Raw genomic sequence first — 14,107 nt, 5'->3', positions numbered from 1 at the left:
TTAAACAATAACAGTACCGTGTTCGTTGATTTTCGTATGAGTTACGGCATCTCCTAGGAGATTTAAACTACGTAACATACGAGAGTTCCGAAGCTTTTCTGTTTTTTCAGCATAGGCTACGCTTTGTGCTCGGAGGTCTCGGACGAAGGACTCTAGGACCGGTACTAAATCCTGAACTTTCGAAAGTGGTAGTAAGAACGGTTTAACCGTAGATTCGTCGAAACCCTGCCGCATTCTAGTATATAGATGTATATGTAGATAGCCTTGTTAGTCTATGTAGACTGCGAGGTGGTAAATAGGTCTGAAGGGAAGGGAAGGGATACATCACGAATGGGATAACTTACACATGGGACAGTGTGTAAAACGTATGCCCAACCTCTTGAGTCTTGAGGTATATCACCCCTCTAGATTTCGCCAGTCTTTCACAGAGTTTTATTCTTCCAATAAGTTGTGCCTCGAGGCTTTCGGTTGCAACGTCTTCGCTGGTTATAAAGATGAAGCAAACGTTGTCGGATGGTAGATGTAGAGAAGCATGAACCAAATGATGAGATTCTTTACACCCCAGTACCGTGGAGCTACTCAGCTCTGGTATGGCGGACGACCAGGGAGGCATACGACGGAGACCCGATGAGAACATTGTCACAGTTGGTTATTTCTTCGATACTTTTTTTTAAAGGGTTGCCGTTCGGTTGGTAATTAATTTAGTGATTGGTTTTGACGTGGTTTATGGTTAGGATAAAGGGATCTGTATTACAACCACACGATACGTCTTTCTAAGCTTCAGACACCAAGCCAAACCCCAAAAAAATGAAAAAAAAAAAAAAAAAAATGGTTACGGCCCATCGCAATGGCTTCATAGTTTTGCTATCTATAGAGCATATCCTACTGTATGTATGACCAAGTACCTACTTAATTACTTAAGTACTCAAGTATTTGAGTGGTATCTAAGACAATGCATGAACTATCGATACTTCCCACCCATCAGAACCTCCTTCTCCCTCCTCCTCCTCAACAGCTCCGCCAAAGGCACGCTATCCTCATCATCCAAAACATCCGCATCCTCATCGACTCCATAATCCGCCAACCGTTCTCCTTCTTCATTCCTCCACTTCTTCTTAATCTCTTCTTGTCTCTTCTTCTCATCATAATAAGTCCCCTCAATACCCCTCCCCTCATACCCACCAGCAGTGCTATCCAAGTAACTATCCAAAAGATCCTCATCCCTCTTATAATTATCCACATCCCTCCCCCCTTCTTCCCCATCAGAGGCATAATCGTCCTTATCATCATCACCCTGTTGGTACCCCCTCCTCTTCATATCCTCCCTCTGTCGTCTCCTAAACGCAGAAACGTCACTAACATCATACTCCCCAGTCGTCCACGGTCCCCCCTCCATCTCCTTCTGCATGTGTCTCCGTTCATTTATTCCAAACTTCTCAGGATCAGGTGGTGGCCACGATAACCATGTTTTTTCAAACCCATTGACTTCATATCTCAATCCACCCCCGTTTCCTCCCGTTCCGCCTTCCCCGATGGCTCTGTTCGGTAGGAATGGAAACCACCAGGTGAATACCCCACTGTTCATAAATAGGCAAATATTGGAGTATATCCCAATATCAAATGGGTATAACTGTCGTCGGACCACTTTCCTCCTCACTAGAGCGTTATGTCTTTCTTGCTCCCACCATTCGATGGTGGTATACCCTTCTGTGATATTTGCGATGATCCGAATCCAAAGCACGATGATCGCAAAGTCCGTGAGCGTATTGGCTAGCAATAGAACTACTAGTAGGATCAGATTTGAGGTGGAAGGTCCGAGATACTGAAAAGTGCAAAGAGCACAGAAGGAATGTTATATCAGTTAGCTTGTTCTTCTTTTTCTTCTTCTTCTTCTGCTTCTTCCTCCTCTCCTCCTGTCTAATATTCTCGAGTGTAAAAAGAAGCAGGAGAGGGGAGCGAGAGAAAAACTTACAGCCGGCAGATCCCTATACCTCCAAATCTCCAAGCACTTGCTGACCAGGAAGGTCTCCAAATAACTACACGCCGCAATCACAAACGACAAAAACCTGATGAAATGCGGCCAGGTCCTGTATCCCACGCAATTAAACGTCCACGGACAATGATGATCCATAAGTAACACGCATCTATCAGGGGAATACCATCGTCATCATCATCGCGCCGGTCAGCAAATTCCTCTATTGAATTTCGACAAAAAGAACCAGATAAAAAAACCGGGGGGGATACACACGTCTGACAAGTCTTGCAATGATGTGCCCTCGCCGGTTTCCACCTCTTACACCGTTTACACCACCTACAATCCGCATTCCCCCATATCCTTCCATACCTATCAGGCTTAACCTGCTCCCTAACATCCCCCTTCTTCCCCCCTCCGTTTTCATCATCATCATCATCATCGTCACTACTACTCCCCCCTTCACCATCTCCTTCCTCTTCTTCCTCCTCTCCGCCTCCAAAGCTACCAATTCCCTGCCAAGAAGGTTGCCATCCGTTAGGTACCCCACCAGGATCCGTAAAAATACACCTAAAATACGTAACCCAAATCCCACCAACCAATGTGTTGAAAATCCAAAATTCGCGAGTGCTGAGCTCAAGGATGAACAGCTGTGACCCGTACGCCAGGAACGTTATCAGACAGACCGTTAAGCCCACCGCTATAAGTGAGTATTTGGGGTTCAACATATTTCATTTATTCTGTTCTAGCCCCCTCGTACGTAAATTCGCCGGGGTCGGCTTCTTTTTTCTATATATTGAACCCGCGGCTGAGGACGGGTAAAATGGTGACGAATTGTTGGATGTATCAGGAGAATTAGGTAGTATTTATGTTATAGTTGAGTGCGTGGTCTGACGGCGTTGTTGGATGTTTGTTCTGCAATGGGAACTTCAAGGCGTGACACGCCAGATCCGCATCCCCCTTGATTGACACGCAATATAATTATATAATCGGATATTACATACAGGTTCTGGAATTTCTCAGAGGGTCATACATGCATGCATGGCTTATACCTGGTAAAAATTCTGAAGTACCATTGAAGATGAAGGGAAAAAAAAAGAAATTCAAAAAAGAATACTATCTACAGAATTCATTGCAATAAATATAAAGGCGGATCGTATGTGTGGCCGAAAAAAGTTATGTTCAATCATTTCATCAGGCAAAAATCCGCAATCCATGCTTCTCTTGCCGGCTTTATAAGAATCTCCGCTTCTTTGTGTTCAAACAAAAACGGTACACTGTCAGTACTTCGATACATGTATTAGAGGTGGGGTATTGCGAACTAGCTATACATGAATGAAAACGGAGGTAAGGGTTATTAATATCGAAAATGAGGGGGGGTTCAGGAAAGAAAAAAGAAGAAAAATTCCAAACAACCAGTTTCCAAGCAAAGGAGAAAGAAAAACCATTTTGAATCCCAGTTGACGCCAAGACAGTATGAGTTATGTTATGTTCTAATCGCGACGAAAGCCCCTTTCCCTTCCATATATTTTAAAAGCAGCTAAAAGCAAAAGATGATAGCGAATGGCAATGCTTTCGTGTGTATCGTATCAATTCAATCGATCAGTACTCTGCTTCAAAATAAGGGGTTTGAAGTTGAGGAGGGCCCCATTGATGCGTGCTATCTTGCGAGGATGATTGATTAGACCATCCTGCGAGAGATCCCGTATCGCGAGCCGTCGCTACACGAAGTGCTTTATCTGTAAAAAAAAAAAAAAAATTATTAGCCTTAATTCCAGATTCTAAGAGTCAAGCCAAGATGAGTGCAGACATACCCTTTTCGAAATCCCTCCATCTCTTCATGACGATTTTGTCACTATCAAATTCGCCATCCTCTTCATCATGTGCTCCGCCCTTGTCTCCGGAAACCTTTCTCGTTTCACCCCAAGAGAAGTCGTCAAACTTCCAGAAAGCGTACACGGGAAGAACGAAATTCCAAATTGGCAGGGAGCAGAGATAGCACAACATCCAAAGGACGTAGACCCACTTGTGGGCGGTGAGCACAATGAGAATAGCTGGGAGACCGAGGATAAGACCGAGGAGGACCAATGGGATGACTGGCACCGGGCGTGAAACAATGGAGATGACGATGAGGTAGATTGTGAACGAGATGGCAGCTGGCAAGACGACAGTACCGATGAGTTCGATGAACACAACAAATTGCATACCTATTTTTGGGGGTTTTTTTATTAGTAAAAGATGTTGTTTAAATAAAGTTAGAGTTTTGATGTGAGTTCCAACTTACTGAAGCAGAAAGTACCACAGAGATCTCGGACGAGAACAAGTTCCATGAGATTGTGAACAGTAGAGTTAATCCATCGACGACGTTGGGAGAGCAAGACCATAAATTTGTTCGGGACAATCGTTTTGCAGACGGCCTGGGGAACGAAAATCTGCTTTCGCTTGGGGAAAGTCTTCAACATGAGAGTCGTAAGGTAACGATCTTCACCGAGGAGGAGCAAGTTCTTCTTGTGCAGGGTATCGACGACATTTTCGGAGTAGTGTTCGACAACATCTGGGTTGGCCAGGATCGGGACCCAGTAGTTCTGAGCACCCTTGGGAGCCTTGATGCGGTACATGCAGAAGCAACCGGGCAGACAGGTAACACCACCAAACACGGACTCGAAAGCCTTTGTAAGATGATGAGAGATGAAGTATTCGAAAACTTGAATCATGCTAACCCAGCTGTCCGTCTTGTTGGCAATTTTCGTTTCACCACATAGACCCATAATTTCGGGATCGCGAACCATAGCAGCCGTCATGTGTGTCAAGGAATCCGGGAAAACAACGGTATCGGCGTCCACCATGAGCACTATCTCATAATATTGCGGGGAGATACCGGTAATACTCCATAAACCACTGAACATTTCGTATTCGAGCTCGGTCATACGTTCGTCAAACATAACACGTTGAAGGAAGGACATTAGGACGATTTGGGAATCGCGCTTGCCTCTGTTACCAGGCTTCTTCTCAGTTTGCTCGGACTCGGTACCACACTTGACGACGAGAAGCATTGGGACACGCTGTTGGCTTTCCTTAGGAACCTTGCTGTCCTGCCCATAGTCGTAAAACCCGGCATAAACCTTTGCCATGTTGTGACGCTTTCGGCCGACAGCAATAGCGACATACGAGAATGCCTCAACTTGCTTTGGTGGTGTAACGAAGTCCTTCATCATTTCAAGACAGAGATCCGGGGTCGGGGCATCTTCACCCGCACCAGTAACAATACCGTCGCAGACGACGAGAATGACCTTGTGGCTGTTTGGGTACTCGGTAGTCGCGATGGAGTCAAAAGTAGCACGAAGACCTGAACCACCCTCGGAATAGGCAGTGACAAGACAGATGGTGTGAACCAATGGGAATCCCCATGGCTGGAACTCTGGTGGTGGTTGAGGGACAACGGATTCGTGGATATAAGAGCTGGTCGGTTCGCTAAAGATGGCAGAGTGGCGGTCATTGAAGTGTCCAGAGAGGCGGCTCACATCCAAGTTGCTGCCGAGCATAGAAGATCGACTACCAGTGGTATTACCATAGACAGCGTTCGGAGGCAGGAGAGCTCGGCTAGAACTCTGGGATCCCATGGTGGTAGGGCTGGGTTTGCCCTTGGCCGGTCCGGTACCCTGTGTGAACCTGCTAGTAGCAGGTAAGAAGCTAGCTCGCTTCGGCTTCTCGGGGAACTGGGCTGGCCTTTGAGGGTCATTGCTCCAGGCTTCGATTTCTTCCCGTCTCTTCTTCTTGTCTTCCTGGCTAGCGCTTCGGACCGCACTGAGCTTCCATGACAAGAACCAACCGAAAAACAGAGCGAGGAAGAACTTGATGAGGACAATGCTGACGATGAAGATAAGGGAAACGTATAGAACAACCTGTGAGGCGATACATCCAACAGTTTCGACGTCGATGCTACCTACGCGAAGGATTTCGGCCATACACTGTGCGGTTCGCTTGTGCGGACCTTGGAACCTGTGGGTTACATCCTTGCCGAGCAAGGTTGGATCGTTCTTGATTTGGTCAAAAATAGGATTCCAGGCAACTTGCGAGGTATTGAACCAATCTAGAAGGCCGAGATCAAGGACGCTACCGGAGTAGACAAGCAACTTGCGGGTATCGTTCTTCAAGTCCTCCCAGGAAAAGTAAACTTCACCAGCGGGGTCCAATCCGTAGTATGCCCTTCGAGCGGTATCGGTTGTATGACAAGCATATCCGAGATATGCGCCGCTCGAATAGTTGGCTGGGGAAGAACCATCTTGCTTGAACAGATTGCAAGGGAAGTACCAAGCTAGATCTCCATCAGCGTTGGTTGGAACATCACTATTCTCGGCGAGGGTGATCAATCCTTTGCACTGTCCGTTGACATTCTGAAACAGGAAGCTGGCGTCATAACCACCCCATTTCTGAGGAAGGTCGAACAAGACATTTGCACCAGGAGGGATACCGACGGCAGCTGGATGGTGAGACCCGACAAGATTATACGCGACACCGTGAATGATCATAAGACCTCTGTCGATTTGGTTTGCCTTCAATCGGACACCAGGTGTACCGCAGACGGTTTGAGTGAAGCCAAATGTGAGGAAACCGACAGCTGCGCAGAAGTACAAGATAATGCTGATGAGACCGATCTTTTCCCTCCAAGCTCGCTGAGGTTCCTTTTTTGTCTTGCCGAACAAACGAAGAAGTGCATTTGGGCACCAGAAAGTGATTACATGGCAATACACGGTCCACAAACTGAGCGGCTGGACTTCCTGTTGTCGTTTCCTTTTCTCAGCGGCTTTCATCTCAGGATATTTCTCAGCCTTCTCGGTCTGGCGACGGGACAGTTTATTAGGTTGTCGAGTAGTGCCTGTTTTCGATGACAAGGGAGATGCTTCTTCGTCCATGGTATCCAATCTATGTCGGGCTTGTCCAGGGGCAGGACGAGCGGTGGAACCGGGTTGCGAATTGATGTCGGCAGTCTCAGGATCGATACCCGTAGTTGAAGGAAGGACGTCCATATGCTGTGCATGTTTGTGATAGTTATATAGTGGATTGTCCCTGGTTATCCTATTGCGCTCCGGTTTGATCAATGACTTCTTTCGCGATAGGTCAGTAGCACCGGCGGGATTGAGGGGCGCTCTGGCGGATGCAGATGCTTGAGAATTATAGGTCGGTCTCCTAGGAGGACTTCGAGTGGTCTCGGCGACATATCCGGAATCATCATCATCTCTTCGCCTGTGGCCACCACTGGCCCGACGTCGTTCCCGGGTTTGTGGTGATGTGGGTGACATGTCGAAGGGTTTACTACCACGATGTGGGCCCGACATGAGGGAAGGTAAAAGAGGCTAGAAAAACTAGCCTTTAAGAGAGAAGGTAGACCAGTGATATTATCTTTTTTTGGTGAAGAAAGGAAGGGATAAAGGGAGGAATGGTAGGAAGGAAGGGATTGTCGAGATGGTAGAAAGGGGAGTGAGAGAGCGAGTGAGAGAAAGGAGGAAGGGAGGGAGGGAGAGAGACAAAGAGACAGAGAGAGAATAATTGGAAATAATTAAGAGATGGCGTGTATTTTGTTGAACCTGGAAGAAGCCCCTGAGGTTACGTTATCTTGAAACACTTCGCAAAGAACAGGCGAAATGGATCGGGAAGTATATAAAGGCAACAAACCGCAGTTTGAAGCCTAGGCCTAAGCCGGAGTCGAAATCGAAGTCGAAGTCGAAGTCGAAGTCGAAGTCGACGATGTCGAATGTAGATAGAGAGGGGTGGAGAAGAGAAGAAGAATGGGAAGAAGAAGAGAAGTTTTGCGGGCGGTTGTGGTGGTGGTTATGACAGGTTAGTGTTTAGGGGCAGCGAACAAGCAAGCAAAGCAAAGTAAAGCAATGCAGGCACAATGCAGTACAGGCGACGACAAGACAGGCCAGAACAAGACAAGGCAAGACAAGACAAGACAGTTATTATGTATGTCGTCTAACGCGATGGCGGGTTAATTCCTTCTATTTTTGTCCGGGTCAGCGTTTGGGATCGGAAACTGACTGGCTGGTCCGCTCTAGTCCAGTCCGAGTCTGGCTGCTTTCGGGGAGGTGCAGATATGGAAGGAATAAAAAATAAAATATAAAAAAAAAGAAGGCTCAAAGGAGAAGCATCGAAATCGTAGATGGCATGAAGGATGATATAATGATAGCTCTGGTAGCTGGTAGCTAGAAGCTAGAAGCTAGTAGCTAGAGTGGGTTGCAGCTAGTTATGTTGATGTTGATGTTGGCGATAGTGGTGATGATGATGGGGCTGGTAAGTATGTGTAATGTAATGCAATGTGATGCTAAGCTCCCCCACCAAGTGTAGCCTCATAGAATGAATGAATGCAAAATGAGAAGAATGAAAGAGAATAGCTACAAATGTCCAACCACGAACAGGCAAAAGGTTATAATATAATACTTAGTAAGTAAATATGGAAATATGGAAATATGAGATATGAGATATGAGATATGAGATATGATATGAGAGAGATATGGATGAAACGACAGATCTGATTTGAAAGAAGACCAAACGAATGAATGAACGAATGTTGTTGTCAACAAGCAAGCAAGCAAAGCAAGCGCAGATGCTTAACTTCGCCTTGGTTTTGTTTGGGCGAATGCGAACGAGCGAGCGGATTGGTTTTGGTGTGAGGTTGTGAAGGGAACGGAGGGAAAACCTTGGAAGGAAGCAAAATGGAAGGGAAAAAGGAAGAAAGGAAGAAAAAGGGTTACCAAGAGCAACGCATAACTTGAATGTAACTCTACTGCAGCCCACCACATACACATATACACACCTACTCACATACACTCTCATGTACTTACATTCATACTCTCACAGATACTTACTTAACTACTTAGTAACTAAGCATTTACCATGCAAGGAGTTCTCTCTTTCTTTCTTCCTGTCTTTCCTAGACTGCAATAATAAGACCTGGCTTATTGGCCAACAAAAGTGCTTGAAGATTTTTTCGCTTCTCCGAATCAACCTGCTCATTCCTACGAAATTCTCTCCCCGGTCCACCACATGGCCCGCCCAATGCTTCCTCACTTTACTTTACTTTACTTCCCTTCACCTTACCTGACCCTACCGGACCTTACCTAACTTTGCTTCCTTGCTGACTGACATGCACATAACTAATTAATCCCATTACCTCTCGGTGGTCTGTCCGGTCTGCATTGTCGCAGGCAAAATGGCACCTGTAAGGTAACCCTTCCTGTAGTTCCCCCCCCTTTAAGCTTCCTCCCAAGCGGCGAAAATTCCAGGAATAGATTGGCCTCAGGGGTTCGTATTTCTCGCCTACGCAAAGTAGCAAGAGATTTCTTCCCTCATATTTTTTTTCGTTTTTTTTCGTTTTTTGTTTTTTCCTTGTTTGGTTGTTTCTGTTCTCCCCTGGTATATTATCCGTCGACACCGACACCAGGAGCTTGGTACTGGTACATGTCCTTGTATGTACCTGTATCCATCCCCAAAAAAAAACCTGTCTCAGGCCATCGACCAAAATTGCAACATGACGGAATATCCGTTTGGCTAGTCTAGAAGCTTTGGCCGGTTTGTTTTTTGACCGGGCCTATGGATGCATCCATCGCATGTCGGATTACTATCCGTATGGATCCATACTATCCAGTGGAATAAAATAAAATAATTAAAATAATCACCAGGCTTGTGATCAGTGGTAGTAAGTAGTATTTAAATTTCCATCCAGGGTACCAGGTAACATCGTCCCATCACAATACATTGCAATACAACCCAAGCAGCTCACTGCGGTGCCCTGCACAATTTATACTATGATGTTCCCGTATACCTAGGTATATATATTGAAGTGAAGCGGAGTGAATTACTTTAAATTCTTTCGGTCATATGCTATAAATATTTGTGTATTTGTTATTCTGCTACTGTACTCTAACTACCTATAAATACCTACAGACCCCACAGATCTGTAGACCAATCCTTTGTCTTCGTCGGATACCTCCTACTACATAAATTACATATTATCATAAAAAAAGATATATAAGAGAGAAAAAAAAAATAGGAGGAATAAGAAGTAACATCCCCGGATACGCCGTTGTCCCGTAAAAAAAGAAGAATCGAAATGAATAAGAAGGGAAGGATAATTAAGAAGCAATACGGTGATCTATCATATACAGAGGAGAAAATAACTTTATTTCATCAACTCGTTAATTTTCTGTCCTCTCTCCGGACTGTCCTCCCATCGACAATCCCAACCCGGCTCCGCTAGGATCGTTATTCGGTGGGGGTGGAGGCGGGCTCGCTGGTGGCTGTCCGCTATATCGCATGCTAGAAACCTGCGAATACCTCATATCTTCGGCTGGAAGTTCGGAAACTGCAGTGGACATGATGGATGGTGTGTGGTGTGCCATTCCCTTTTGAGGAATACCAGGGCTACCAGTTCCGTGAAGTTCATACGACATGGGACGAGATCCTTGACCGCGCTGATCAACAAATCCGGGACTGTGCATGGGACTGATATAACCATTGTCATAACCTCCACTGCCTCCGAGTTCGTGTGATGCCCTTCTATCACTGTATTGTGGTAGAGCTGGAGAAGTGAAGGCGGATGGTGCGAAGTTCTGCTTGGTTGGTTGTGGTGATGTGCCGGCTGTTGTTCGTTTATTAGCTTTCGTGACCTTTGAACAGAAAAAATAATAATACGTAGAAAATAGGACATTCGACATACCATAATGATCAACGACTTCGGGGTAGGTCAGTGGGACGTTCGAACCGGGGTCGGCTTGTTGGCTATGAGGATTGAAAGCCATGGGCACTGCCGGAGCATCCTTCTTCTCGGCCTTCTTCTTTCGTAGAAGCCACCAGATAAGAACTCCGACCAAAGCAAGTCCCAAAACTCCTCCCACCACTCCTCCCACAATAGCTCCTACTGGTGTGCCATCATCATCGGAATCAGGATTAGAACCCCCAGGATTTGAAGATGTTGACGGTAGGAATGGGTTATTGGGCGTCTGAGCAAGTGCTGCCGATGTCAAATTTTCCGTTGGACACCCGGTGTCACAGGGAGCGGACTTGCAACATCCCCAAAAATTGGCACCTGCGGGCGGGCTCACGCAGGTGTAGAATAAACCGCCAAATGGGCATGCTATCCAGAACCATCACAATCAGCTCCAAACCCGGAATGTTAATACTTGACGGATATCAACATGACATACCTTGATCGGACGTGCTACCTTGAGGAATAGTTCCCAACGTGGCACTCCTCAAATTCCCAGCAGCACAACCAACGCTAGTACAAGCATTGACAGTACAGCATCCGACGAAACCACTGGACGTTTTGGCATCACACGCGTACCATTGTCCTCCACTCGGGCAGGCCCCCTGAAGAGCAGACTGCTGACGACGAGATATGAAGGGATTCGACAACTCCTTCTGCATCAACATTGTGAAGAATGTATATGTCTATTTCTTTCCGTTTTCGAGGAAATTAAATTAAATAAAGAAGAGAGTCTAAAACCAACTTGTAAAGTAAAACTGTTGATCGATCGAGAAAGGCACGAGAATAAAAAGGTGGTCTTTTTTTTTCCCTTTTCTGTTGGTATCTTCAACAAATAAATGCAAGAAACCGTACTGCTTACGAGGATAAGAAGAGTAATAAGAGGGATGGTCAGCACAAGTCAGGGCCCTCAGATAATAAGTATCAGAAAGGATTTTTTTTCTCTACCGTGATATGTCAACAGCCCTATCACCCAGTATGTCAGCACTTGCTGGATCCGAGAAAGTACGGGCACCTGCGCTGGCGGGCTGAATTGCTGGATGTGGTTCTGCTGACGGTTAGAGCATTGCCAATATGCATGCCCAGCTTTCTTAGCGGTGTGCTACTCTTAGAAAATTAGCTATTTCCAACAACACACACTCGTAAAAAGAACAGAGTCGACAAGGAAACCTCGCCTTGCTCCGCCTGCCCACTTGCATTGATGCACCGATCTGTGCTTCAAAACTGAGAGACATCCTGCTGGATTTGGCATAATAGCCTTCCCAACCTACGGGACCTCCCCATACATTTGGAATCACCAGGTCTGGGGAACACATTAAGCAGAAACCTCACACAACGGAGCTGTGCCGTTTGTTTGTATAACATGCACACATGTACACAGGTGTGGGCCAGTGCCGGTCAATCAGCTGCGGCTCGAAGTTAAGTTCCCGCTTTGGATCTTGGCGTTCATTTCCAGCCTCCTATCTTTTAAGCCGCTTCTGAGGAATATTATTATTAATTCGATCGATGCTTTTCTTGTTGAGTGCAAGATAGTACATACGTTGCTCGCTGTGTACCGTTGGACAGAAAATCTCGACCTCGATGCGTGGGAAGGCTACCGCGTACACCGAGATCATGTAGGTCATTGTCAAGGATCCAAGAAGCATATTGACATTTGATATCGATCGGACTCGCATTCGCAATTTTTTAGCTTAAGCTTAGAGCTTCGGAATCAGCCCTACGTTATCGATGCCAGCCTTCAGCCCATTCCAGTCTATGTACACGGGTTGGGAAGAACTCTCAACTAGTTAATTAGTTAGTTAGACATTACAATCAGCCGTAGCCACGCTAATACTAATTCAAACTATTTGAATAAGTTAACAGAATGACTAACCCTCAATTTGAAGCTTAAGCTTGTACTTCTTGTTGAATTGAAGATCAGGCGGAAGACGTCTGTACGTGCCGAGTTAATGCATAGTGGTGGCGTTCTGAATTCCAGTAAGGGGGCTTGGTATCCAATTATCGTGCACAGGCCGTAGATCATATTCTGAAATAATATTCGCCTCTCTGCTCCTGTCTTCCTCTTTTTCCTCCTCCTTCCTCCCGCTGCTCCTATGTATACATATCTACGTCAGTCGGAAGGAATATCGCTATAGATCGATAGCGAAGTAGTTCTGGCCTACTGTGGGTAAGCAAAATACTTTGGGTATACCTGAAGGATAGCCAACAACACCAACACCAACAAAAAAATATATATGCAAGGTTGTCTATCCCCGCTATGGCCATCTGCATGCTCTATTTTCATGCAACAGACTTGTCGTTCTCCCGCTATCGATACGAATTCGGCCTTCTCCTCCGGCCTGACCAGATTCGTCTATTTTTTGCTCCAACTAATGTGTCGGTGAAGCGACTGAACGGCAGCCCCACCGGATGCCTGTTAGTGCGCTCCTTCGAGGCTTTGCAAGCTTCGGACGAGAGACAAAAAAACCACCCAACCTCTCACGTCCAAAAGTGCAAAAAAAATAAAATAACAAAGTAATAGCAGTCTCAAAACCGTGATACCCCAGGCCGTCTTTATGCGTCAGACAAGCTGTCATAGCATGGTTATATGGATAGTATATAAAACAGCGGAGCTATCGCCTAAAAAATCTCTTACATACTACCCTTATTCCAGAGACTACTATGTATGCGAGTCCGACAAATGCGAAAATGACAGAACCTTGAAGGTCGGTCAGATGAACAACACGGGACCAGGCTCAAAATGCAACACTTTTCTTTCTTCCGATTGCTATTCTTAGCCTCCTTAATAGGGCAGGGTTGCACCAAACGTTAAAAAGGGTTTTTCTGACCAAAAGCAAAAATAAAGATCTCCAATGGCTGGTCAGGAAATGGCGGCCTTCTCTGTGTGTTTTTTTTTTTTTTTTTTTTTTTTTTTCGATCAAATAAAACCTTGAATTCACCTGACATCGGTGACAAAAAGCTCCACCTTAATCGAAGGAAGATGGATAGATAGAAAAGGATAAGGGCGGTCCTCATACGTCAGATGTTCACGGGACTTTCCTTTATTTTTTTTTATTTTTATTTTTTATTTTTATTTTTTCTTGATAATAAAATTCTCCTATTCGTAGTTGAGTATCGAACATTTTTTTAGATCTCCATCCGCCCTGAAATGTCGACGTTCTTCTTAATCTTCTTCTTTCATTCCCGGCCTGAATGCTACGTTGCCATTTCCTTTTAAGCATCTCAATTTCGATTCTCTCCTAAATGGATGATGTTTATTTCCCATATCGGTTTATGAAACGAAAGGAGGTTGGCTCCAAGATGACAGGTGAGCCCTAAAAAGTCCTAACATTGATAATTACAATGTGGATCTCAAAAAGCTCTTGCCCAGC

The 14,107-nt window shown here is 45.5% G+C and overlaps 4 protein-coding genes across 4 annotated transcripts; all 4 read right to left on the bottom strand.

Moving 5' to 3' along the window:
- Positions 1-637, bottom strand: AOL_s00078g78 (uncharacterized protein; the record flags this gene model as incomplete). The annotated part of the gene is made up of 2 exons (XM_011123341.1): positions 1-235; positions 345-637. 2 exons carry the CDS (start codon positions 635-637, stop codon positions 1-3), a joined length of 528 nt encoding a protein of 175 aa, XP_011121643.1.
- Positions 638-961: 324 nt separating this feature from the next.
- On the bottom strand, positions 962-2,700 carry AOL_s00078g77 (uncharacterized protein; the record flags this gene model as incomplete). Its single annotated transcript, XM_011123340.1, has 3 exons — positions 962-1,822; positions 1,973-2,144; positions 2,249-2,700. 3 exons carry the CDS (start codon positions 2,698-2,700, stop codon positions 962-964), a joined length of 1,485 nt encoding a protein of 494 aa, XP_011121642.1.
- Positions 2,701-3,574: 874 nt separating this feature from the next.
- AOL_s00078g76 (uncharacterized protein) lies at positions 3,575-7,308 on the bottom strand (the record flags this gene model as incomplete). Its single annotated transcript, XM_011123339.1, has 3 exons — positions 3,575-3,711; positions 3,787-4,179; positions 4,257-7,308. The coding sequence occupies 3 exons, from the start codon at positions 7,306-7,308 to the stop codon at positions 3,575-3,577; spliced, it is 3,582 nt and encodes a 1,193-aa protein (XP_011121641.1).
- A 2,859-nt stretch (positions 7,309-10,167) lies between these two features.
- Positions 10,168-11,404, bottom strand: AOL_s00078g75 (uncharacterized protein; the record flags this gene model as incomplete). The annotated part of the gene is made up of 3 exons (XM_011123338.1): positions 10,168-10,610; positions 10,689-11,105; positions 11,176-11,404. 3 exons carry the CDS (start codon positions 11,402-11,404, stop codon positions 10,168-10,170), a joined length of 1,089 nt encoding a protein of 362 aa, XP_011121640.1.
- Positions 11,405-14,107: the final 2,703 nt, after the last annotated feature.

The sequence above is a fragment of the Orbilia oligospora genome (genome assembly GCF_000225545.1).
Source record: "Orbilia oligospora ATCC 24927 unplaced genomic scaffold scaffold00078, whole genome shotgun sequence".
NCBI classification, from domain to species: Eukaryota; Fungi; Ascomycota; class Orbiliomycetes; order Orbiliales; family Orbiliaceae; genus Orbilia; species Orbilia oligospora.
This window is presented reverse-complemented; position numbering and strand designations above follow the sequence as displayed.